At 37.4% G+C, this 27751-nt stretch overlaps 1 protein-coding gene across 1 annotated transcript; it reads left to right on the top strand.

Moving 5' to 3' along the window:
- The first annotated feature begins 654 nt into the window (after window positions 1-654).
- Window positions 655-27666, top strand: LOC145764628 (ankyrin and armadillo repeat-containing protein-like). The gene is made up of 32 exons (XM_082576266.1): window positions 655-830; window positions 1466-1553; window positions 2096-2214; window positions 2745-2868; window positions 3059-3182; window positions 4015-4191; window positions 4901-5017; window positions 7289-7461; window positions 7986-8142; window positions 8646-8806; window positions 9566-9683; window positions 10492-10685; window positions 11171-11278; window positions 11509-11626; window positions 12070-12123; window positions 13130-13331; window positions 14816-15048; window positions 15476-15677; window positions 15897-16018; window positions 16500-16699; window positions 17340-17546; window positions 17774-17950; window positions 18419-18572; window positions 19135-19296; window positions 19801-19910; window positions 20351-20473; window positions 21740-21898; window positions 23604-23721; window positions 24062-24199; window positions 24638-24823; window positions 25779-25833; window positions 26140-27666. Exons 1-32 carry the CDS (start codon window positions 739-741, stop codon window positions 26192-26194), a joined length of 4527 nt encoding a protein of 1508 aa, XP_082432392.1. The 5' UTR covers window positions 655-738; the 3' UTR covers window positions 26195-27666.
- The last annotated feature ends 85 nt before the right edge of the window (window positions 27667-27751 follow it).

Raw genomic sequence — 27751 nt, forward strand, 5'->3', positions numbered from 1 at the left:
CTGCTGCCTGGTGGATAGTTGTGGGAATTCTTCAAAAATCCGAAATCCGAACTCAAATAACTAACTGCTGCCTGGTGGATAGCTGTGGGAATTCTTCTAAAATCCGAACTCAAATAACTGATATGATATCCTGTTGATCGATTGTAGAAATATCTATTCTCGAACTGGGAAAACTTCTTTGCAAGTTTAAATCTTGCAGTTTTACATATTGTAAAAACTTTAAACCACTAACACACACCTGGTTACTGAGATTGACTGAGCGAGGTTTTATTGCTTGTGAATTGTTTCACCCATTAAGTGCCACTGGATGGAACGCTATTTTTGTTTATGTGTGTTGTGCGCACACCCCAGTAACCTAGCCAATGCTGCTTGATCTTGTAATTTTGTTCATATACAAAAAGTCAGGCACTTAACTAACTGACATATCAGATTATCAGTTGATCGATCGGTACAAAGAAAAACAGCTTTTATTATTTGGTGAACATACTACACGTAACTGTTGATAAACATTGAAAAATACCATTATACTTTTGATTTATTATGTGCAATATTGAAATTGTTGTAACCTGCATAGAATTTTTGATATTCAATAGTACTGGTAATAGTCATAACTGCTCAGTAAGTTTTGATTGTATATTTTAGTTTATCATTGGATTTATGATGTAGCAATAATTTCTGTAAAAACATAAAATAATCTGAATCTAATAGTTCATGTGACGTGAAACTAGAAAAGTGTCAATGATGTCTGGAGTGAGACCACAAAGTGCTGCTGCAACTCCAGAAAAGGCATTAGATCCTGATGCTATTGTCCCTCCCATCAAAACAAATGGGTGAGAGATGTCTTTTCAAGATGTAATACGATCATAGCATTTTTTGTGTTTCTGTTGAATTTTTGTTACTTTGCATTTGGTGCACACACTACATCATGTGGATACCAAACCTTTCATGTGCTTGACTGAGGTTATACATTTTGGAGATAGTGTATTGTCTTATCCAAGTGTTACCAGCAGTCCACTTGTTGAGGAGATGTTAACCTGTAATAATGCTTTGAAAAATTGTCACATTTGTTGTGGTTTCTGAGAAAAAGTTATAGTTTTCTAATTCTGATATGTACATATGCATGACCATTAATATGAGAATTGAAATATAAAGCTATTATGCATCTTATGATTAAAGTATGAAATTGCATATCTTGGTCATGATTTGGGTTAGATTGAGGTTTGAGATTCAACAAGATGTAGCCTACTACTGAAGTGATTTTTAGTTGTTTGTGAGCTTAGGTACTTTCCCAGATGATACGCCAAGATACTTCGTGATTACTGGTAGCTTACCAATTACCATCCAACTTGTGGTAGAAGATTTAATTTAATATGTTTTTTGGTTAACTATAAATAAAACTGTTTATAAAAAGTGTAATGTTAAGTAGGTTAGTACTTCATGATTAAACAACAGATCTGTGGTTTAGAGTGCGAGCCAGTCCTAGACCGGCCACTGCTGGTCTTGCTACATCACGCTCCAGCATTTCTTCGATAACTCCAAGGACTTCTGATAAGGTTTTTATGTTTTTTTTATGCAACTTTAGTATCACATATAAGCTAGTGCATGCATTTTTTGTTTAACACTGGGAGGTTAGGGCAGCCAAAAATGTAACTGCTCATGACGTTTTCTCACTTTAAGCATGGCATCAGCACAATGTTCTGCAAAACTCGTATTTTATCGCAACGCACATCTGCAATAAATATAATGCAATATAAAAACAAAATTCTAATATTTTAAACTGATTGTCCTGCTTTGGTATCATGCACGTCGTAACGTCCTCGTTTTGTCACTTCTACCTTTTTCTATAACTTTGCTATGTTTGGCATACGGTATATTGTTTTTCGTTGTGATGGTCAAAAATAAAAACAAACTTAAACGATTATTTTTGCAATATTTTTCTGTAGCTTCTTCTCTGGATCCATGCAGTACCAATAGTCTAAGGATCAAAGTTAGACAAGTTCTGTAATCAGTGATCAAACAAAACACCATAGAAATTTGTGCAACGTTTTGTATTGAGTATCAAGTGTTAATATCTGAAGTAATGATGCATTTATAGAAAGTGGACAACGACCAACACAGAGATGCTGCATCTTATTTTGAAGCGTTCAAGAAGGAAGAACTTCGAGAATTAATAGCACAAAGCACTGCTAGCTGGTTGCTTTCCCCGGATTTTAGGTGACTGATTTGTGCATTTTCTCAATAGTATTGTTTTCACAAGAAACGAAACATTGTTTGATCATGTAGCTGTGTTGAATTGAAGCATTGCTATTGGACACTGAATTTTTTTTTATGGAACAATAGACTGTTACATACGTGCAAACGAAGTTGAAAACCTGTCTTTGTTATATCAAAACCCCAGTAGGCCTATCCAGATAAAGGTTTTTTCATTATTCTTTCATTTTCATTGTTTTTTCGAACTGACTATCATGCGAAAAGTTTATTATTAAATTGCACGTTCTTATTTGATTGGTCAATGGTCATTGCTTACAATGCTTAGCTGTTATTTGTGGAAATAATTTGTAACGTAAAGTTATCTGCAAAACATAGTGTAGCCAACTAGGATTGATTGAATTAGTTAATTTAATGTAGATTTACACAATTTTTGACCTGCAAAAGTTAGGCTACTCCAGTTGCTATATTTATGGCTTTTTATTCAAAATATATGTTTATCTTATTCGTAATGCTATCTTATAACTTCAATGTAGGGGACAAGCAGGGCTGCCATGCGGACTAATCTCTAACCTGACGATCAGTCAAAAACCCTACATGACTCTTCTCTTTCCTAAGGAGTCAAATGCACCGGATTTGGAATACAGAGAACTTCACCAAGTAAAGCGTTTATCACAAATTTTGGACATGTCCATAGCCTAGATTTTTGAATTTTTTGTTTGAGAAGCTTCTCTGACTAAACTAGAAAAAAGATTTATGTAGCTGCATATCTACTACTGTAATCCGTAATGGTTATATCCCTTGCCGACCTTTTGATAGTGCTCGTTTTTGAGTTGTTAAATTTTACTAGATAGTTCGTGAGCTAACGAGTGGGATATTTGGAGTCAATCAAATGCCTCATCTTTGTTTCCAAACAAACTTTGACCTCAGCTCGACTTGTCAACTTCCTATCGCGTACAAAGACACCAAAGTCGGTTCGTATACCTAGATGGTTAGAAATGAGGCTAGAGCTAAAAAGAGCAGATGCGGTGGTGGTTTCTCAGATGTTCGCCAACATGTTTTATATTTAGACACAAAATGGTGGGTTGGTTTTGAATCCTTATCCTCGGACTGACAAAAGCTTCGATAGGTTATTCCTGGTAGTTTCGCATACTTGTAGAGGCTCTTGACGCAGAACCGGTTACCGAGATTGACAGAGTGAAGTTTTCCGATTGTTAAAGCGTTGTAGCCGAGGAATTATTCCATCCATAGAGTGCTGCTGAATGGAGAGCAGTCCTTGAAATGCGTCGCTCAAGCGCACACCCCGAGAGTCGAACCAGCGCCGCTTGATCTTGAAGTTTCTTCGTTCTTGACGTCAGGCACCCAACCAACTGAGCTATTGGGGTGGAACGGAACGTCGGGTTAATCTAATCAAAAAATAAAGAGCCCATAATGAAAACTAAGCTGGTTCATCTTCAGTGCAATAATTGTCATCTGTTGTCATATGTACACTTGTACGTAAATAAAATATCACGCTTGAAATAGTGAAATGTTTTTATATTAATGTTTTTTATAAACTACTGCGTATTTTGTTGATTTATTTACGTTTTTAAGTACTGTAATGCAACTGTTTGCATCTATTTATCAATCTATTTTGTTGAATGGTGGTAATTTATGTGACAGTTTAATCCCTTTTTATCTGCATGTTAATGTGAAGTTTTTAGTTGTGCACTTGTATACGTTTGTTGAACCAACCCGTGGAAGATGTGTTCCAAAACGTTTAATTCAAAAAAAGGAAGTTTCAATTTGATTTCCGCATATACGCAGGTCAAGTTTTGATTGCTGTTGACTACGCTATGAAGTCATTATGGCATGGAGCGTGCGTCACAAAAAGCACGAGGTCGAAGTTGACCGAAAGGTGGCGAACTTTACTTGGTGTAAATTCTGCGACAGGAGAATCTGATGGACATGTCAAAAATGTTTCCTTAGAATTTAGCAATGCTGGTAATTAGACTACAGTTTTGTTGGTCATCCTGCAGGTATCCATGCAAGTTGAAGCTTCTTACTGATACGTATTGTCGCCTAAACTTTTCCCCTCTACCGTAAATGAATTATAGTTCAAGCTTAGTATAGTCCAATTATAGTCCAAACGAATTGTAGCCAAGCCGATTTTGGCCCCACACTACGTCTCCCGAACATGTGATAATGATGGTGACCGCATTTACAAAGCGTTGTATGAACTATGAAGCAATTCATTTCTTCAACGATTTACCCAGAGATCAAATCATAATACAATTCAGTAATTGAACTTGTTCAGATTAAACATTTTAGCTGCAGATTTGGTAGTTTTAAAAACGCATTTAAAAATACAACTTTTGATAATGCAATATTTTTTATTCATCGTTCTATATTATGTTTAGTTCGTTGTGTATCCATTTTCAAGACGTTTTCTTTACCATTAATAAGTGCGCTGGTGCGTAGATGCGCAAAGTCAGAGAGGCACTGCACAACTTTGTTTCGTAAGAGACTTGAATTTTATAAGTCAAATCACACCACACTTCATTGTTAGCTTACTCAAGTTCACGTTGAAAGTCAATCCCCATCAATCAGTAGCCTAAAAAAGTATGGTATCGGTTTAACTTAAACATACAAAACGTTTCGTAACATGACTGCATTTCTGCTTTGTCTGATCTTTGCTTGTATAATTGTGCAGGTCAAGAATGTCTGCCTTCCGATCCAGTTTACAAAGACATTTATAGCGACTTGAACAAGGTGGATCCCAGTGATTTTGTTTCTAAGAAAGAAAACAAGTTTTTCAATTCATACTCAGGTGACCTGACTGTGACATTTTGACGGCTTACAAGTTACGTACGGTAACTTTCTAAACAATAAAAGATTGCGTTTGAATGGCTCTAGGTCTTGTTGATTCATCCTAGATTTAAATATTCCATTAACTTTGTGAATGGAAATCTTTTAGGCTGGTTTTATTATTTCAGCTGATTTGTGGCGTGTACGGATTTAGCCAAGGAAATATTTCTATTATTTATTGAAAGTTATCTTTAAATATATAAATTCTATTTTCCATCTTTGAATATCTATCATCATTCATCCACCACATAATGCCATTATGTGCTATTGAATCAGCGTTCCCCCCGAACATGTTTAAACAAGTGTTTTTCACGATCACGTCTTTCCAAAACAAAGCAACTGTACTTGTGTATCACAGTATCATTCATCATTCGATATTCCGCTTTGTGTAAGCCTGCTTGTGATGCTTAAATTTCCACTACGATCATCAGTTTGCCTTATTCTCAGTTCTTAGAACCTGCATTTGTCCTTTCTGGCAGGAGTCTGCCAGGTTTTGGTATGATTCTTCTTTGTAGGGTTCGATTTAAGCTATTTTTCTTGCTTTCCTGTCTTTCACCAGTTCCAGCAATCTCTTTTTTGTCCTCCTAGTCTTCCTACATGACAACAACTCAGTTACTGCGATAGGCGCGACATCGACATGCAATAGGATGTGCCATCCGTCAACATCAAATCAGGAGAGATTTTTCACTACATAAATACTTCGCTTCAACTTGCAGCTTATCAATAAATGACGTTCATCATCATCATAATCCATCGTCGGTTTGTTCCCCACTAGTGGGGGTGGCCGATTGTTTCCGCGCAGCAATTGTCTTAATCCCTTTTCTCCATTTCACCCTGTCCCTTGCATCTTCCTCCTTCAGTCCGACTTTTTTAAACTCATCCTTCACTTGTTGTTTCCACGTTCTTCTTGGACGACCGCGTCTCCTCTTCCCATCCACCTTTAGATCTAGTGCCTTTCTAAGAAAACTTCCTTCCTCCCTCCTTATCACATGTCCATACCATCTTACTCCATTTGCCCTTGCCAGTTGGTCTATGGTCTCTCTCATCTCTAGCATATCCAACAATTCTTCAGTCCTTTTTTCCCTTCTCGTTTTTACCCCACACATTGCTCTCACCATTGACCTTTCTGTTCTTCTCAGGATTGCCAGTTCACTCTCTCTCAGTACCCATGTCTCGCTACCATATAGCATTGCAGGCCGCACACAGCTCCGATACACTTTTCCTTTCATCCTTAGTGAAAATTTTCTGCCATACAACATTTCCCCACATTCCCTGAACTTTGCCCAGCCCAATCTTGCCCTTGTTGTCACCGCTGCTTCACATCCACCACTTCCATTTATCCGATCACCCAGATAACAGAAGTCTGTCACTGTTTCGATGCCATGGCAGAACTCCACATCATGGCCTTCCACTTCATTCCTTCCTTTACTGCATTTCCCATAAACAAAACACTTCGCCAATCTTGTTGCGGCTCTCTTGACATTAACACATCTTGCATGTACCCACTTTCCACATTCCTTGCATTGCATTGAATTTCTCATCACTCTCTTGCCACATATTCCACAGGGATCTACTTTGCTCTCAACAACTGTTCCTTCTGCTCCACTCACCATCACTTTTGTTTTTTCAAGATTCACCTTCATACCCCTGGTTTCAAATGCTTCTTTCCATTATGTTAATTGTTGTGCTTTAAACCAGCACTGGCCGAGAATCGCGAGGTTATTTTCAGTTGGCTATGTTGACAATTAAAGAGACGGATTGAAGTAGAGTTCCCCAACAAAGCGTTCTTCTGATTTTCAAAATCTAGCACACAGAAGCAAAAATGTTCACAAACTTAGTATTTCATTGTGAATTACAGTTTTTATTTTTTATCATTGCTGTACGAATAAGAATGTTGAAGAGGCCACCTTAATGGTAAAATTTGCATTAAAATGGAATAAGTTAATAAATTAGATTGCTTTCATATGGTTTTTCAGTGGTTCAGTTTCACCCTACTTGTTTATAGATCTTTATTTTTGTATTGCCGTAGTAACACCGAGATAACGAGGTAAGGAGATCGTCAGCTCCTTTGAATAGTTTGCAATGTTTGACAAATTTTAGAGATGATATAATAATTTTATACTTTAATAGATCACTTTCCATTGTTGTGCTTTTGACCTTTTGTGAGGCCTTGAAAGGTAAAACCTGTTCATCTATTAATTATACCTTTGTATTGTTTGATCATTGTGTACAGATTTTGTTCGTTGCGTCATGACGATTACCGTGTCAAGGGTTCAAAGTTCATCTGCTGAAAATGTGATATCCTTTGAAGCTTTGTATGACATCAATTCAGCCATCACTCTACCAGATAATGATTTCATAGCTCCTGTTGATCTACAGCGATTAAGACGACGGCTTAGGCAACAAGTATGCAACTGGATATAAAGTTAAAAGTTTTTCATTGATTTAATAAATTATTATTGACTGTGGTTTTTGCAGATCTTTATTGAACACATTTTAAAATATAGCTTGTATATTGTAAAGAGCATTTCAATTTTGCGCGTTTTGTAAGGCTTCAGTAGATAATTTAAACCAGTTAACCTCGTAAAACCATTAACCACATAGCAAAAAGTAAACCTCTTTTAAAGTTCTGCTGATGTAAGCATGATTTCCTACACAATATCATATTATGTGTTGATTCACGTGACGTAGTGGAACCACGTCGGTTTGATGAACCATAAGACCAGCGTGACACTTCGTTTAATTTTCTGGTTATCTCTGCTGTAAATGCAGGACGTCCAAGAAGGAAAGTTGAATCCCACTGCTTTAGTGTTTTTGTTATTCTTGAAACAAATGGATAGCAATTTGTTTATCGACATGTAAACTTTCATGGCTACTGTATTTGTTTATTATCGTTGGAACTAATGATTTTTTTTTTGTGTCCTCTTCAGATGAAACTAATCCGCAAAGGCTTGCTTTTGAATCCAGCTACTCGTCGCAATATTTCTCTTCTCAAGTTTATTTCGGCTACTTCCCTGATCTTGGTTGCTCTGAGGAGGAGAATGATGAAAGCTCCGGATGTTGATAGATTCCTTACTCCCTTGTCTAGTAGGCTTGATTGAACTGAAGTTTATTCATATTAAGTATTTCCATGCAATGCGCAGGCAAAGCATTTTTTGCCGTAAAAAATGTTATTTTTTTAAATTTCGCCTAGCTCACAATATTTTTACCTGTGTTTCTATCAAATTTTATCGCCCTAAAACGATAAAGCCAAGTTTGTTTAATTTTTATCAAATCAGAAAGACGTAGGTTGTGAATTAGATTTATGTAACTTACCGTGTAGCCACAAGGCACGACCATCAACTCTGGTCATATTGAAAAGGACAGTTAAAAAAAATCGCAACAATACCGTGCTGCAGTTTACATACAGTTTTGTTGATATTTTTTACTTGATGATGTGACCAGTTATTGTTTTGGAAATATCAGGAATGTTTTGTGTAAGACTGGAGTAGGAAATGGTAAAAATTATGCTTTAATTCACTCAGGGAGTTTCGGAAGCAGATGTGCTAATTTTGAACTTTGAACAAATTCCGTATAAAAATTATGTGCAGGTGAAACTCTTCGTACTGAAGCAGAGCTTCCGCCCTTTGCTATCGATAAACCTGGTGATCATTCATGCGAAACATTCTCCGTTTGTGGGAAAGGAGAAAGGAAGCAGATCACTCACACTCATGGAGAAATACAATTCGATGTGGACACAGATGACATACAGGTCAGTGATTCAACTTTAATCAACGTTGGTTTCAGTTTAATCAATGGCCGTTCTTGGTGAAATATCAATTTGCTGTATTCTGCCTGAGTGCCTGTGTTTCACTGTTATTCACCTGTAATGCAGGGTAATGTTTCTCGACAGCCCATTGTAGCAAGAATTGACAGTGATAGACACGTGTTTGTCTCATGAGATTGAGCTCATCTCATGGGCGAGACACGTGTCTATCACTGTGAATTCTTGCCACAATGGGTTGTTGAGAAACATATGGTAGATTGGATAGTCTTAATGGCTAGCCTGGCAACGAATATCTTACTCAGTTCAGTTACCATAATTAGTTAGAAATTAATTAAATTAAATGGCCTACAATATTATTTGCATGACAACTGTTATTTCAAGTGTTGCTATCGTTATGGTGTTAGCAGTCATCATCATGTTACTTCCTCTCGTCGAGGGTTGGAGGCAATGAGGCGCCAAGTTTCTCTGTTGTGAGATTTTTCTACTGCAGTTTTGTAATTAAATCCTGACCAGTCTTCAATATCATTAGTCCAAATACTTGGTGGTCTGCCCCTATTTCGTTTGCCGTTCATTTTGCCTTCTAGTAGTTGTCTTTGAATAGAATTATTGCGAATCATGTGGCCACAATATTTCAATTTTCTTGATTTAATTGTTTGTAATTAAATCAAGAGTGTTAACAGTAAGTTGTGGCAATTTTCCCGCAGTAAAAACTTCGTTCACAAAGTGACTTACGTTTTTATGCAGGCATTTTCTGATACCGCTTGGTGTCGTACTATCCAATCTGACGCCATCAATCACTTGGAAGCCATATTGCAAGATCGGCCACGCCGTCCTGAGTACGCTGTCCCTGGCACACAGCTAGGTTAGATACTTAAATTGTACTTTGTAATTTTCTGCAGTCGCATCTACATATTGCCATCTGCCGTAGACATGAAGGCTCTTTCTTCACTGGTTTTAGCAAGCTTTACCAATAAGGCTGTCCTTGTTACCGTTTAATTTATAAATGTACTTGATGTGGTCTTTCCCTAAAAAACAATTTTAACTATCACTAAAAATCAAAAACTTTTTTTTAATCGCAATAAAAAATATACCAAATAAATCAGGTTCCTCTTCAGTTTCCTTGACGGATTGTAAACTGCTTAACAAACGTTTTCAATTTTATTTCAATTCTGTTTCATTGGTAGAACCAAGTTTCATACCAACACAACTTTCTACTTTATGTTGATGCTTTAATACTACAGCGGCCTTAATTATCTTTGTGATATATTAGTTTCCAAAAGGATATGTGATTGTTTTAGTTTTGTCTTGTAATTTGTATGATTGTTTAGTCATGCATTTGTTCTTTCACTGGCCTAGTAAATATCGCAACCGTTTTTCAGTCAGTAGTTATTAGTAAATTGCGCATCATCCCAAACATAACATATTTTGTTCTTTTGCTTCGGATTCTGCATTGAAGCAATGAGTGGAAATGAAAGTCCGACCACGTGGTTGGATTGAATCACTTGTAATATACCCAAAGCAATAGTTGAAAAGAAACAACTATAATAAAATAAATGACTTACTTTAAAAGGAAAGATTGCCATCTGCATCGAACCACTAAGTATGCTTTTGCGCAGTCATTTGATTAGAAATGGCGTCGTCATTAAATCAATAATTTTATATTGTTTCAGATGGAAAAGACTATTACGTGGTGCATGTTCCCCTCACCACATACTACCCTGCCTCCCCACCCCTACCCTCCTGGTTACATGCCAGGTATCAGATGCTGAGTAGCTTACGGCCTCGAAAGCTTCCTATGACTGATCTACAACTGGCGGAAATGTTCAAGCAAATATTTGGATTCAGGATTGCCCTGGCCAACAAGGTAGGGCTGTTTCATAATACGCTGTTCAGTTGGTTCTTGCTCTCTTCAATAAAAGTATTCGATGGTATACTTTATGTCTTAATTTTGTCCACTTTTGGACACTTCATTTGTACGAACAACTACATGAGCGTTAAATATTTCGTTTTTTGTATATTCTTCGAAAGTTTTGTTTATTTTCTACGTTGTGGAATTTCAGGCTTATGTTTATTGCTTTTGATTTTTGAAGTAGTCACTGTTTAAGTTGTATTTAACCGAGAAAAAAATGTAACGTAAAGGGAATCAGTCTGTGTCCTGCAGTTCATCGTAATGAAGTTACCAACCTTTTTTATCATTGAATGCTCAGTTGTCAACAAGTCTCATTCAATTTCTATCAGCACATAAAACGCTGCACGACGTTTTACATTCATCCATGAAGATTTTCCATAGACATTATAATTATGAATAAGTTTAAATTAAAAGCGCTGCAACAGCAAGTTGTGTTTCAGAGCCTAGACGCAAGTATGAGGCTGTGTTCGTGTCGTGGTCTGGTAGCTCCTTTTATCGCCCTTATGCGGAAGACAGCCAGCTCCGCATTATTTGCACCTGACTTAAAAGTAGGTTGAACTTTATTTTTTTAGCATTTTGTGAATTTCACTTTGCAATACCAATTTTATCCTTAAAGCCTTGAACATGTTTTGAGAATGTGAAAAAAGCTCTTTAGCAAGATAGAACATAAAAGCATCTGGTTAATAAGCTTTAAAGCATAAGCTGTGTAGCTGTGGTTATCAAATGACTGTTAAAATGTGAGTTACAATTCACGTAATCGGATGCAACTTCAACCCAGGGAATGACTTTACTTCATCACGCGTGCATTCACAACCAACCCTCGATTTTAAGTTTACTTCTCAGTCAAAACCCAATCCTGAGCACCAGAAGGACTGAGATCAACTCGAAATCGACGCGTGAGTTGCTTTGTCTTCTAAGTTTTCACTTTCTCGTCCTGGATTCACTTTTATACTTGATGCTATCAACACTCTCAGTTGGGGCTTAAAATTATTTATTTTTAATCCGACTTCTCATATTTTCAAAGATATTGTCGTATTCAGTATACAAAGCACTTCAAAATTCAAGTGCTTTTGTATTTGAATTAAAATGGTTCCGTTAATATCGATATCATTTATAAAACAAATTTTAAAAAATTCACTGCCAATTTGAAGGTATGATACATTTACTGAATTGTAATCTAACCAAGTACCCAACTCTGTTCTGACTCCGAATCCACATCTGTAGCATTTCCATCACAGAAAGCCTATTTTTCTGTGTTCAATTACGTATCTGACTGCATAATTTTGCGTACAAAATCTCTATAGAAAGAAACCTTTTAACTGATTTTTATTTGTTAAAGCGCAAAGCAATTTTGACTTTGGAAGCATGAGCTATAGTCCAGAAGAAAAAACTGGTATACATGAAATGCTGTGGTTTTGTCGAACTGTGTTTTCCAGTCCGTGTTTCAATTTGTGTTTTGAACTGTTCCATGATTTCTTTTGTTCTTTATCTACGAATCGAAATTTTTGACGAAATTGTTTCAATTTCAGACATAACACCGTTGCGAAACATTGCGTAACATTTGTGTTTAATTCATAGTTTTGCTATTAATCGTTTGTTATGTTGATTTATTTGCTTGTTTCCTGATCATTTTACGTCATTTGTTGTAACTTGTAATCTGTGTGCTTTCCTGTAAAGTGTGTGTTTTTACATCTAACACCTAACAACACGAAATAAACTTTTTTTTTCAATCTCATGTGAACCTAAGACCTAAAAAAATCTATAAATTCATATCCAGATTCTTTAAGTAGGCTGCACCACACAATGCAAAGACGTTGAATGTTCGTACTTGTTCAAGTCACATCTTTCAATTCCACTGTTCAATTCAATTCAACTTTATTTTTCTTTGCTGAAACGCAACAGAAAATGATGAAATTAAAAAATAGAGTACGGAAACTAAACCCGGAAAAGGAAAGGGTGGCAATGCCATAAAAATATAAGACGTGTATATAGGAGGTTATGTACTGTAGATCTTCTTCTATCGAGTCTTCTAAAGTTTGTTGATACACCACAGATTGACACATTCTTCCGCAACGGAGTTGTACACTGACAGGTCCCACCTACTGCACCGGGTGGCAAGCCGAGGGCAAACAAGAAGGTGGTCCGCTGTTTGGGGCTCGGTGCCACAGATACATACAGCAGGGCCCGTGTCGTAGCCCCACTCCACCATTGCAGACTTAGTACGTCCAACACCGGTTCGGAGTCGATTTAATGTTTTCCACTTTGCCCAAGGAGCGTTTGCTCCTGGGGGGAGGGACTCTGATGGTGTACTGTAGATGAAAGTAAATTAAGCACGGCCACAATCAATGACCCATTGAAATCTTGCAAAGTTTAAAAATTGATTTCTTGTTGCATTTCAGGTGCAACCGCCTTGCACTTTGCGTCCCGGTGTGGAGCGCTGTCCTGTGTATCTGCGCTGCTGGCCAGTCGGGCTAATCCGATGTTAAGCGACGCAATTGGAAGATCGGCGATTCACCAGGCTGCCGCGGCAGATCAGCTACCGATAGCCCGCGCACTTTTACGAAGACACCCTGGTCTTCTAGAGTCTCCCGCTATTGGCAGGTGCCGTGTGGAATTACAATTTAGAAAGTTTTTTCATACTACAAACAAAAAATCCAACAAAACAACTACAGTATACACGAGAGACTGCTTTACTGCAAACACCGAAAATACCAGACAATCAGCGAGTCTGTTGCCCCATTAAAATGTCGTCAGGCTACCGTTTCAAAAATGTGTTTGGCCAGAGAGTAGAGACCCATTTGGGACGAACACAGATGGCTAACAATTCAAATTTATTATAAAACAGGTGATTTATGTTTCTATGGTAAAAATATCGAAAAGTGTTTTAATAACATTGTCGACCAGACTTACGTCAATAGCTCAATGCTTCTACAGTCGTAGAAATGACTTCTCAGTCCAAAGGCAAACAATTCTTCAACCCATAGATACAGTGCATCACATTTTTAGGCATTTAACATTAGCACTACTTTGCTTCATACTTTTCTGACAATGAGCAATGTGTATAATGACGTCCTATGAGCATAAGTTACAGTTCTTACTTAGATAAGCTCTTCTTTGAAGAGACCTTCAACATCTTTTATTGCTGTGGTATAAAGGCAACAACATCAGCTATTGCTTTGCAGAAGGTGGTGCTAGTTTTAATGTGAGCTAATTCAATTGCAATGTAGGCTATTTCTGTTTATTCATTCGTCGACTTTTACAGGAAGTGGACATGCGGTATCTTAACGGTATTTGGTCATTCTTGTTTGAAATATGAAAAATTCACAATTCATTTGCTAACCAAATCACTCACTGTTAATTTGCTCGTCATTCCCACACCATCTCAAGCATTTGCTAACGGAGACTAAGTCATCATGTTATATTTGATCGCTTGACATGTGTCCACACCTCATTGATGCGTTGTGAATCACAGAACGTAAGGACAGGCTTCTTAATGTTACACCAACTGAGTTGGATTGCGCTGTCCATAAATGAGTCTCGGACTTTGTTGAAAAAAATCAATCTGGTTTCATTCATGAATTGAAGTCACCTTTATTTACCAGTCATTTATGTTCACAAAGATTTGATCACTTGCATTCACCAGGCAGCAGCACCACTTCACTTATATGAGGCTACAAGTTTCGCTGAATGTGCCATAAATTTTGTTTTGAATCATCAAATTTTGTTCGTTGTATCTTGTAATTTGCTTGCTTTTGTGAATGATTGCAAATGTTGTTGTGATATAATTTAACTTGAACTAATGAAAATAAAAAAATTATTCATGAAGACCAAAACATGTTTGAATTGATCTAAATTCTAAATTACTGAAGTAAAAATATTACCAAAGTCGGTTAAAAAATTCTTTCCTCACATCGTTAATTCTTGAAAGTTAGAGATGTTGAATTTACGGCTAGTAATTTATTAGTCGGGTAATGCTTGAAATATTTAGACAAGGAAATTTTATCAAGGTTATTGCTGTCTTTACTTGATAGCTGCATAGTGTTCTACAGTGTAAATCCACAAAAAAAGACTAAGTCATTTTGCAGTGACAACTCTACACCTCTTCTCGTTGCTGCCTCTAGTGGTGCACTTCTCACTCTCAAATTCCTCATCAAAAAAGGAGCGAATATAATCGCTACCGACATCAACAACGATGGCGCCATTGAAAAGGCGGCGCTCAACTTCCATGCTGATGTTTTGGAATATTTCGTGGAAATAACTGGGGAAGCATCAACAGTGAAGGACAAAGACGCGGTGAAAGTTTGGAGTATCTTAGTTGGTAATTTTAACGTTTATCTGATGTTGCATAACATTTTTCATATCACTCCGTTTGTTTGTTTATTTTTGCATCTAGAGAAGCTATAAGGGCTAAGTATTTTTTACCTTTTTAATAATTTTATAAAAATTATGCTGTGACTTTAAGGGATATGTTTTCAAAGTTAAGTTCAAACGCCTGTTAGATAATTACGTGAATTTCTTGATCTTGATTTTCTGATCTCCTAATTTCTTGCTTATAATTTTTAGCCTATTATTTATAGCAAAACCTTGCGTTTTTGTGACTACAAATAAATTTTGTATTGCGTACGATATTTTATTATCGACATTTGCTTGTCAAACAAGACATCAAAGCAAAAAATTATTTTAAATCATCGCATAACATTTCTGGTGTTGCTTCATCATGCTCTGAATGCTTTCACCATTTGCAGACATGTTGAAATCTCAGTCAGTTGTCAGACAAGACGCTTCCTTGAGATGTCTTGAGGTTCTGCTCCATCGCGTATCTGCTTACTGGCACCCTCTACAGGAAGCTGGAGCCGTGGTTCCCCTCGTTAAACTCCTCCGTAGCAACAAGCGGCGTCCTAAATCTGCAAGCATTCACTCCGAGCCCGGTAAGGGACCTTGTTCTCTGTGTTTAGTACTAAAGTACAAAAGCGGGTCTGTGATAGAGCTAGCTTACATTGTAAAGAATGCCCCGGAAAATATACTTTACAAATTTATTCGTGTTTTTATTGCTTTTTTATTGTTTTTAAACACTCGCCATGTTGGCTATTTTAAGCCATGTGTTGTGTCAGCTATGCTAGGTTTCTTTTTACTTATTTGATGGAATCGCTTATCGCTTTGCATAAGTTGTTATCTTGCAGGGGACTCAACATACCCACCTATTCGTTCATTGGCTTGTTCGGTTGTGTGTTTGATGTCTGAACAGGATTCTGTACGACGAGAGGTGGCAGATGCAGGGGCTATCCCAAGTGAGTTTGATGAAGCATTTTTAGGGTATTTAAAACTTTCTGTTCTTATCGGATCTTGCTCCTACTCTCGCTTTTAGTTCTTTAGTGTTGCCAAATTTTGTATCAACGCAACTGGTCGATTTTAATTTTACGTTTACACTTTATGTCAAGGGTCAACGTAAAGTTTACGTTTTACCTAACTTAAACACTTGACTGTAGACTAGACCAGGTCTATCACAAGATATTAAAGTGATGACTAGCTTTTTATATCCAACGTTTCGTCAGGCAGCACGACAGTTTGGCTTTATCAAGGGGCTGAAAGAAGTTAAACTACCTGCCGATTAGCAGCAAATGGCACAACACAGAAACATATTAAACAAAATGAAGAATTTTGTATAGTACAAAGTTTAAATCGCAGAAAATTGACGCCTAATGTGATTGACAAACACAGACGATGGGTAAAGTTAGGTAAAACGTTTTGTTTAAAGTTATCCATTTTTAGCGCTGATTGAACTCCTCAAGCCAGTGCGAGCTTCTCTTCAATCCACCAAAGAGAAGAAAGACTGCATCGAAACTTTGGATGAGAGATATGAACTTCAATCCCGATCTTCCGTTGTTCTTGCTGATCTTGCGCGAGTCAACGCATCGAGCATTGCCGACCATGGCGGGGTTCGCCCTCTGGTGGACTTGCTACAACTTGAGGTCAGTAAGCCAAATTTGAAATAATGATGTGGAAACCCTCAAATGTTGATTTCATGGGAGAACATTCTCACACTTGTTTGAAGCTAATGTTTTTGTACAAGCTATTAGCACCTTTGTGAAATTTAATGTTAAATCCTTTGTGTTGCTTCAGATTGATGACGCGCACTGCTTTAACCTAATTAGTCTTCGTTTTGTTATAAAACTGTTGCTTTTTCTGAATGTGAGACTGTTCTACTGATTGGTAGTTATTGAGTTATCTTATGTTAGGTGCTTGTGATAGGCAAACTTTAATTTGTGCTTGTTTATATTTTGCATGTTATTTTTAGTTGGTTGAAGCCTTTATTTTTATGAAGAAGCGTTTTTTCATTTTTAATGAACTGTGTATAAGTATTAAGTAACCGAAATCACGTTCAACTGAAACACGTAACTCTTCTTATGAATGTATGTGACATATTTGTTTTATATTTAATTAGATGGATTGTTAGAAATAAATTTTTCAGACCAAAAAATTTATTTTTTTTCCATTTTTTGCCTCCACCCCTTTAAACAAACTTTAATCAAGCAAGGCAAGATATGAGAAACTTTTAGATATTTTGAAACTTTTTTGCATCCGTGGTTTGTTTCAAGTTGAACATCTTAGGTTGTTGATGTTCTCGTCAATGTGGTCACTACCCTTGCTGAGCTGTGTCGTGGCGACACATCGGGCGACGGAGACATCCAGGGCCGGGTTATGGAGTGCGGAGCTGCCGCTTATCTCGTGGATTTTCTCGGGGTCAGAGACGATGCGCTTCAAACTGCTACTGCTGATGCTATTGCCGCTGTGTGTGACAACAACACAGATAACCAGGTTGACTAACGATATCCTCTTGCATTTTATTTCCATGACTAACTATTGCTAAGAGTGATTTGATTAGCTGATCAACTGAACTACTGCAACATCTGCAGCGATTACAATAATGTAATAATTATGTTACAAACAACAGCATAAATTAATTATTATTTTTTTGTTTTAGTTAACACTTAATCGCAAGATGGCAATGTTGAGCTTTTTTTCACCACAAGTTTTCTTTTCAGAACAGCTTTGTCAAGCTAAGGGTCCTTGACCCTCTTGTGGTCATTCTACGCGGACATAACATCGGTGCTCAAACAAAAGCGGCTCTAGCTGTGGATTCTATCACCAACAACAATCCACACGCGCAACGAGAGGCCGCGGTCAAGAAAGCTCCTGATGCTTTGTGCCGGTTATTCCAGGTAGTTGCCTCGCTTTTTCATGTGAACCCCTGTTTTTTCTGGGTCTGAGAGTCTTATAACATCAATTATAATCTTTTAAACTCAGGATGAAGGTACCACTCAAGGCTGCACCACACGTTTACTACTGATAGTGTTTGGTCAAAATTGTTGATTTATGGATATCAGTGTGTTGAAGCTTTGAAAACCAGCGGTATAACACTTTTGCGGGTTTTAATGTTTTTCTGTTCAGACATTTGTATACTCGTTCTAATGCATATTGATATCTACTGAATTCTTTTTACCAAACGACTAATTTATTGTGAGCTCTTTTGACCTTTGCTTCTCATGCTGGACGTTTTGTGAAGACAAGGCTGCAATGCAAAAATTAAATTACTCTTAAATTAAACTTCTCTTGAGTTCATCAGTCCAGTTTAAAGCAAGTCACTTTTCAACATCAAAACATTTTTTATTATCGAAAATTTGTTACAGATTTGGTCAGACTCCGTCAGAGAACGAGGTGCAAGCGCGTTGTGGTCTTTGGCAGGGCAGCACCCTGAACAACAGCGAGCCATCGCTCATAAGATTGGCACGAAGCAGATCATTGACTTGATGTTAAGTAAATCGGACACGCTCCAATGGATAGGTAAATGTGTAGGCTATCTACCTTTCCAATAAGTCTCAATTTCTTGTTTCCATGTTTTTAAATCTTTTTTTTTTGTGGGCTTAAATAGATATGTTAAGTCCGGTTGTGTTGCTTGGTTGTATAGCCTATGTGTGTGGTGCAACAAAATAAACTCTATGCCAAAGTTTTGTGTTTTTAAATTGCACCGCGTTGCAAGAGTGACTTCGCTGGGGAGGCAGATATACTGATTTGCAAATTTTTGCTGGTATTTATTTTTCAAGCCGCATCAGTGACGAAAAGTAAAAACATTTCGTGTTGTTATGTGCTTCGTAATTGATTGCGGTTCGAGAAGAATGGTCTTCCGAAAAAGTAAAAAAAAAATCATCTGTAGGCCTATTTTCTTCTTCAACAGATTGATCATGTTTGATCAGCTGTGATCTCCTATATGAACTGCCTCCATTTTGTTCTGTCTTTCGTAGGCCTATACTTAGAATAAAAAAATTGTGTTTGAATCGGAGCTTGTGAAAGCAATGGCGTCGATGGAATTGACTAAGAGCGTCTTTAACTCAATGATTCTTCCCAGGTTGTCAGGCGGTGACTGCAATTTGCAGAAACCGTCTGAGTGGCCAAGCTAAACTGACCAACGATGGGGCGGTCCCACCTCTGGTCCGCTTGCTCAGACTGGACAGGACGTCCCGCAGGGTCACCATAGCAACACTGGACGCCATCAGAAGCATGTGTGTAGGTAAATGTCAATCCAACAATGTCAATGTCTGGAAATGTCGATCAAACAATTTGGCCAATGGCCATTACATTTAAGTTATGTCACAGAATTCCGCTTTATAAATCAACTGGCAGCAATGTTTTAAGAACAGTTTAGCCGATTTCAATTTGACTCAATATAACTTTTCCTACAAAGGGGCTGGTTATGAAATCCAATGGCTTCTTGAAGCGAATTCTATGGTAGCATATCAAATACAATCTATAAAATTATTTGTACATACTGTAGACCTACATGAGCTAACCGCATCAGACGAAGCTTAATTATCAGTTTAAAACGTATTCGACTTATACTCTTCGGGTACGGTATTTTTCAAGCATTGGACTTTTTTATAATTTTTTTATTTAAACGAAAAGGTGAGATATGCCTTTGAGTAATACAAACACTGCTACAAAATAGCATCAGAAATATCAAGCAAACTTGCCTGGTTGCTATGATAATATTTGATATTCTTTTTGATTGGTTCAGGTGTTGCTCATTTAAATAATAAGAAATCTCAGTCACAAATTGCTGAAGAGGGCGCCATTGAGCTTTTGATGGACAGGGTGTGGCAGACCAGCCGAGACGAATCCATGCAGGTACTTGAAATTACTTACTACTAAGTTTAGCATGTCAAAACATTGACTTTTTGTTAACTCAAAAGAATTATTTTAAAACAATTTTACTTTTAGTTTCAGATTTAACCTTTATATACATTGCTATCGTTCGGGTGCCTTTACTTTTGGCTTGCTTAGTCTTGGCGATATCATTTGTTTGAACTTTTTGTTGTACTAAATGATGTTTATATTATGTTGCTTTGTACTGTAATATGAATAAGATTTATATAAATGAAAAGAATTTATTTTTCAACTGGCAAAATTACCGAAGCACTTTAACTTTAATACTTCAACTCAGCTACCAAAGAGTGTTTGCCGCAGTTATTTGTCCAAATAGCAAAACTGATTTGCGCTTAAAACCCTTTACACCTCAATACTCGCAGTAGTGTAAACAATCCTTCATGGTGACGTTTTACTACCAGGTTGACTTTCTGCTGTGCTTGGCTTATGTTGTGACTGGGTGCCCGGGAAATGAAGACAGGCTGAACGAGTTGGGAAGTTTCGGTTTCGAAATCCTACTGGAGCTACTTAATTCTGTCGATTTTGTGAGTACTTTTTCGAGTGATTACATGTAACAATTTGTCTGCTCAACGTCAAGAAGTATTGAATATAAAAAAAAAACTCTGGTAATAATGCTTTTATCAAGCGACAAAATTGAATTAGTCTATCAGCATGGGTACAGGAAATGTTTTTTTATTTTTGCCTTAAACATGTTTGGGAATATACCTGCTACTGCGATATGTGATATAATATACGGATGCCAATGTGCGGGGAAGAGAATAAATGTAATGTTCAAAACATGCATGCACAATGCACATAGTCTGAGTAGTACTTGAGTTTATTATAAAAATAACCTATGAGTGCAATGTTACAGCTGGAGAAAAAGCCAAAGAAATTCTGCTGTTTACTGAATTATTCTATTTTTAAAATAAATAAGTGAGTTTTATTTGAATCGTTTTAAATACTTTTTCAAAACGAAAGGGCTTCACATATAGGCTAGAGAATTTTTAAACGGATTAGCTCATTTCGATAAGCGTACAACTGTTTATTTTTCTTTGACATAATCTTGAAACCTTTTTGAAAAAGATGGTTGAAAAAGCAGCTGTTGAACAGCAATCCGGTCGTTGTACTTCAAGCAATTCGTCCTGTATGTTTACAGTATGTTGTATCTGCATTAGCTGGTGTCAGTCTCATCAAGTGGAGGCTGATAATTAATTTATAGGCTTGGGAAATGGCGGTTTACTGTTGTCTAATGCTGACAGTTGACACCTAGTTTTTGATTTCAGTTCTGATAATCTTGACGTTCGCTTTCCTTTGTTAAAGTCACACGCGTCAACGGAGGCTTCTTTTTTCTTCGATGAAAAGATTTGTTTTGAAATTGAACAAATGTTTTCAAGAATTTGTCAATCCCTATAATCCTTGCTTTGTGTCCAAACACGATCAAGACTTTTGTTTTAGCTTAAAAACACTTTTTGTAGAGCAGATTCCTATTTATATGATCCAGCAAATGGTTTATTGACAACAGTTTCAATTATAGCGTAATCTTTAAACTGTCAGCCCTGGAAACCGGACCCGCGTCTGTCGTTGAACACCTTTACAAATATGCGCAACTGTATTTGGCTTGCCAGTTGCATATATAAATTTGAAAATCGTAAACAGTTGATTCATGCTTTAATGTAAATTTCAGACTAATTTGGCAGATTTTTTTGTTCATTGGGCTTCCGGTACACCTTTTGGTGCTGATAGTAGGCTACTAGTTAGTTAATGATAATAATAAATGAAACCAAACTTTATTTTTCTAAAATTTTCAGCTGGTAAAATTTCGAGCCTCTCAAGCGTTGACGATCTTTGCCTTCAATCGTCTCCCGCAGCAACAGAAGATACTGAAGCTTGGGGGAATTCCCTGTTTCGTGTTTGAAACCTTACTAGAGTCCAATGACGTAATCATGCAAGCAGGTGCCGCGTTTCAGGTGACTAACCTTGAACCTTAAATTGAATTTTCCAGAAGAATTGAATGAAATGTTTTTGAATTTCTATACATTTTTTCTGAGGTTTCTGGTGAGTCTGCACAGGCGTTGTACATTGTACAATGTACAATACATGCTTCGTCAGTAGTCTGTATCGCATCTCTTCATTAGCTCTAAATTACATCCCATGTCAAATAGTCCAGTAATGTCTTCAGAAAACGTTTAAAATAGAAAGAGTGCTTTTTGCAGGATACCTTACTACTTTCAAGCCAACATGAGGAGAATATGGTAGATGGGGAAGCCATGTTTCTACGCGATTGAAATAAAAAGCAATCAATTTTTTAGTGATCAAGCGACATTCAGTTACATCAGACGTGTATAGTCCAGTCTCATACGAATTTTTGTCCCCTAAAAATTTTATTGTTGAAAATAGGCCTCGGCTTCATTGCCTAATAGTAAGAAAGTTTAACCAACGCTCCAATGGTTTCGGGTTCAACACTCACCGAGTGCAACTAGACATTAAACTGGAAAGACACACAAAACTGACCGACACAACATAGAAAGCGTTTTCTACTACTCGGAAATAATATAGACTTTCACTGAATATGTATCCAATGAGGTTAACCACTTAATTCTTTTAAATTGAAACTCAAATGCTGGTGCAGAGGAACACAAATGACAGGGGTGTCAAGTGATGGCTTTTTCGGATAAGCTAGACTCAGGTTCTTTTTTTTTTACATATTTTGGTATAACAGCACGTACACATCAGTCAAGCTACATAGATATATGATTAAATAAGGTGCTGGTACTATGATGACAGCGAAAGATCACAGGGTCAACGAAGTCAGCTGCCACCCTCATGTGACTAAGAGGAAAAAAAACTAGAAAAAGAAGAGACAATAACAACAGGCTACATGTACAGACTTTTTGTATTAGGCGTCAAAATTACTGAACTTATAGTTCATGTTAATATAGTTATGATTAGTTTCTACGTTAGTCTGTTTAGCTTGAATTTTCGGTTACGCTACGACTTGTACATGAATTGGCAACGTAAATCGATGTTAGAAACTTTTTGAAATTCAATGCAATTGTTATTTCAGAACTGCCAGTTGTATCATCCGATGTATAAAGCAGCATCTTCGTCTATCATTGTGAGGTATTTAGTGTAATGTTTTAGACAAAAAATATTTGAGATTAGCACGAGGAAGGGAAAGCAAAATGGAAGTCAGATATGAGTTGAAAGAGGAGAAATTATTGTTACAGTAATGGTACTTTTGTGTATTAAATTATTTGTATGAACCCTTTTAACACTTTTGCTAAAGTATGATTTGTTTAGTCCGTCCAATTTTAAACGTTGTTTTAACCTTCAAGTTTGTTGATTTTATTAGTTGGCTGATCGTTGGCGGCTAGAAAACCAAATCGCCGTTGTTTGTTTCCTTACACCGTCTATAGACTCTTTTGTAAAGTTATGCGCATCATTTTATAGACAAAAATAACTTTGTACCAGACAGCACTTTGACTTACAAGTACTTAGACTAAAAACAACGCAAGTAATATTTACCGCATTGACATATCTGCTACAACACTGGTACCAAACTAAAATCATAGACTCGTGTGTCTTGGTAAGGATATGAACCAGAGACCTCTCGCTTTTGAGGCAAGTTCTCTTCCCTCGACCCCCCATATCGATGATGTTATTTCTTCACAGCTTGTCGTCCTCGCTCGTGTTGTGTCCTCCACCACAGTTGTGGATGCGTCCGCTAGAGGCATCGTTGTACTTGTTCATTTGTTGGACAGTGACGACCCTGACGTCATCATCGCTGCAGGTGACGCAATGGCTACTTTGTGGAATACTGAAAAGCTTGAACGTTTATCTGTCGCTGTAATGTTTACCCAATGGATAAGAATAAAAAGCAGAAGCACATCATTTTTTTATTGCTTCGCCGACGGTCTTGTCGCAGCCAATCATGAGCGTTGCTTTTTCTTTACTTTGAAGATGCACTGATATTTATTTTCATTTATTTTAAAAATGGTAAATGTCAAATGCATGTATTTTTATGATGTAAAAATAATCATGCTTAAACTGCGATTAAAATAAAACCCAGAATGACTTTGACTAATTTTTAAAACTGAGTAGCCTAAAGTAAATAATAATTTCTTTTTCAGGAAGGTACCTGGCTAGCCTGGCCCATACTAGGGCAGGAGTGCCAGAAGCCATAGTCACTTCCGGCGCAGTGTCCAAGCTGCTCACTGACTTGCAATCGAGCAACGATCAAATACGAACATCGGCCGCACAAGCACTAGGTGGGGTGACACTCGGTCGCCAACGAAGGCCAAATGGCCGATTTTTCTTTCAACACGTACATTCCCCGTTCACTTTGCTTAACTATAAATACAAGTTGAAGTATACACAACCGATCCTTATAACTTGTAAATTGAAATACAAATTAACACATTGTCGTTGTCTTGCTGACATACTGGTTTGTCTTCTTATTTTTTTTTAATCACCTATTTTCTTTTCCATGTGCAACAATGTGAAGCTTTATGAGGCTTAAGCTAAAAATTGTTCATTGTTGCGCACAATTTCAAATGTAAAAGCATTTATTGATTCCGACTTGCCAGTTACCATCTAAAACCTTATAATTTATGTTTCAACTTACAATATTGCAACATAAGGCTATATTCTTGGTGTAACGTTCTTGGTGTAACGTTCTTGGTGTTACATTCTGCTTGCTTCACCAGGATATTTGTCATTCAACCGTAGCGCCAGCCGGGAACTGATGACAGCCTGCAGAGCTGCCGAAGGGGTGTACGAATCACTGGTCAGCAACATGGATGAAGATGGCAGGATATCCGATGAGTTTGTGGCAGAGTTTAAGCGACAAAGCATCATAGGGCTGCCTATTCCCAAGGCACCCGTCGCACGTAGTAAGTGGACGTGTCTGGATGAGCCACCTCAATTATATGTATCAGCAGCTTCTTTTAGTATATAATAAACATCTTTTTGGACCGCTTGGTTACATGAGTACTTGACGGTGCTAAAGTTATGTTTTCAATGTACGGGGAGCCTTAATTTCGTATTTTTGCCACCCTCTCTGAAAGTTGAATGCCATACCTTAACATAGCCTGGCTACAACCCTGTATGGGCTCATCCGAACGCTTACAGTTAAACTCAACATCTCACTGCAAATGCGTCACTTCTGGAACGAAGAAACTTCAAGATCAATAGCGGCGCTGGTTCGACTCTCGGGGTGTGCGCTTGAGCAACGCACGTTAAGGACTGCTCTCCATTCAGCGGCATCTAATGGATGGAATAATTTCCCGGCAACAAGACTTCAACAATAGGAAACTTCACTCTGTCAATCTCGGTGCCCGGGCCTGCGTCAGTGATTCAAAGCCTCTACAAGTATGCGAAACTGCCAGGATTAAGCTCTACAAGAAGCTTTCCCAGTCCGAGGATAAAGATTCAATCAATCAAGCAATAGCTCCACGAACTGGTGCAGACTATAACAAGTGAAATGTAATCACGTAACCCACGACATCAGCAGGCTAGCCTGGTCTTCGGTTAGTTGTTCAAACCTCAATGCAATATGCTAAATTGCTACGATTAAACTTTAAGGGTTAAATGTACCAACAGTGGATGATTCACCGATTAAACAAATCTGCTGATTAAGTGCCGATTTTTTTGTATGCACCGAATGCAATTCACTGATTAGAATTGCCGATTACTGATCCACCGGTGAGCTTCCAGCGAACTGTTTTTGTTTTTTTTTTATTGTAAACAACCATCACTAACATTGATAACCGTTGCTCGTTTTTGATCTTTTTCGTCGGTGATAACGAGCGAGCTTTCACAATTTGTATATTATCTTTTTCACTTCAGGGCAATCCAGACCCGGTACAGCAGGAGTGATGAAGCGTACCTTATCGTTGCAAAAGTACGTATTATTTTTACATTAGTTTTACAGTAATTCCACACCTACTTTATATTTAATGTTTCACAATAGGCGAATAATGGTCGACGAATTTCTTCGACTTAAATAATTTAATATTTTTATTTGCTTCCCTGGCTAGTGCTGATGACGAAGACATTCTTTCCGATTGCAAGACGATTTAATTACAATGCATTTTGTCATTCATAAATCAAACGATAGGCTAAGAATCTTAAACCAGGACCTGCTGTAAATGATGGCATTTTTTCAAAAATGCAAGCATGGACGCCACGTGAATCTTTGCATTTTCAGCAAAACTCGAAAATCGCTGCGAGCAAGATCAATCTCTCCAGGAACCCGGATGTGAGCCTTTGATGAGTTGCAACGTTGCTTATTTGAAACGGGAACTCAGAACCGTTGTCAGTTCCGTTATGGACGTCATGATGCTAAACTTCAATTTACATTATTTATTGGCAAATCAATTTTGTATATCCGTCTGCAGTAATTTTGATCATCTCAGCCAGCAAACGTTGTCATTGGAACTTCATCGTCATTTTCAAAAATGGAAAAGTTTTCCCGCTGGGACCTTGCAAGCAGGGGTGTAAGTGGTTTAGTAGAAAGAGTGCGGAATTAATATCAAAATGTAGCTCTCGTTTATGTGTCCACCCCACCAGGACAAACTTTTAGTTACATCTCTGCTTGCAAGTTTTAGAACGTTTGGCTGCTGCATTTTAACATAGTTTTATCGTTGCATTTGATTGGTGGGTTGTACTAATGTTTGCAGGGAACCACCACTTTGCAGCTTTGACTTGAATACTGAAAAAGAACCGCAGTTTTGTCCGTCCTAAAAGCTTGCACTTAAAAAATCAATAGAGAATTTTGTTTTTGTTGTATTGCGGCATGCTGTTTTTACCTACAATTTAAACTGAACTTACTGTAGTGGTATGAGGCCTTTTCATAATTTTACCACGCGTTTGATTAAGATTTCTTGAAGGAATGTAACTTGTAATTTTGTAAAGCCATTTCAGATTTAAAAAAAAAAATATATATATATATATATGCTGTTCTTTCACCAAAGGTAGTTAATTTTATTAGCTGCATATCTAGCATAGCCCACTGTAAATTGTATCTTCTTGTGCCGTACCCAGGCTTATGTCTAGATAGAGTGTTTGTTGAGGCATCTCAACGCCACCATCAAGCAATTACGTGTCTTGCCTGTACTTTCGGCGGGTGTCGAACCGAGATCCATTCGAATACCGTTCAGGCTTTCTTACCAATCGGCCACGAAGACGAGTTGAGATTTGTACAATTGCTCATACTGTGAACATTTACCTTTGTCAATAGCTTACTAATTAAACTTTTATTTTATGAAGTAAATTTTACCAATGTCATTGAACAGTAGCCGATACTAGTGTTTCTCACTTTTGAGTCTGAGAGCCTTTAAAGTGGGACTGAAGTTAGACCAAAAAATCTATGTAGGCCACGCGCCATTTGTTTAGTTTTAAAAAATTCTAAGCCACTCGCGTGGTTGATTTGATTTAGCGTCGGCTGACGTTGATTGTAACACAGTACAAATACTGATGATTCGGAGCATTTCTCTGGTCTAATTAATAGTTCAGTTACTGTTTAATTCAAGCAGCATCATTTTGTTGGAGTGGTTTTTGATTTTTTTACAATGGAAAAAGGAGTTTTTGAATCTATTTAAAAATCTAGTTTTTGATCATGTGGGCCTGAATTTTTTTAACTCCCAAATGTGGGTTACAAGACAAAAAAGTTGAGAAACACTGACCTCGTTATATTTGCTCATTTTGTATTTCCTCTTTTCTAACATAAACCATGCAATAGAAGAACTTTGGGTTGTTCGGAAAGCTCAGATAGATATTTCGCTTGGCACAAGGAGCACTTTCTGTACTTGCTTTCGAGG

This window comes from Aplidium turbinatum, chromosome 2, assembly GCF_918807975.1.
Source record: "Aplidium turbinatum chromosome 2, kaAplTurb1.1, whole genome shotgun sequence".
NCBI lineage: Eukaryota > Metazoa > Chordata > Ascidiacea > Aplousobranchia > Polyclinidae > Aplidium > Aplidium turbinatum.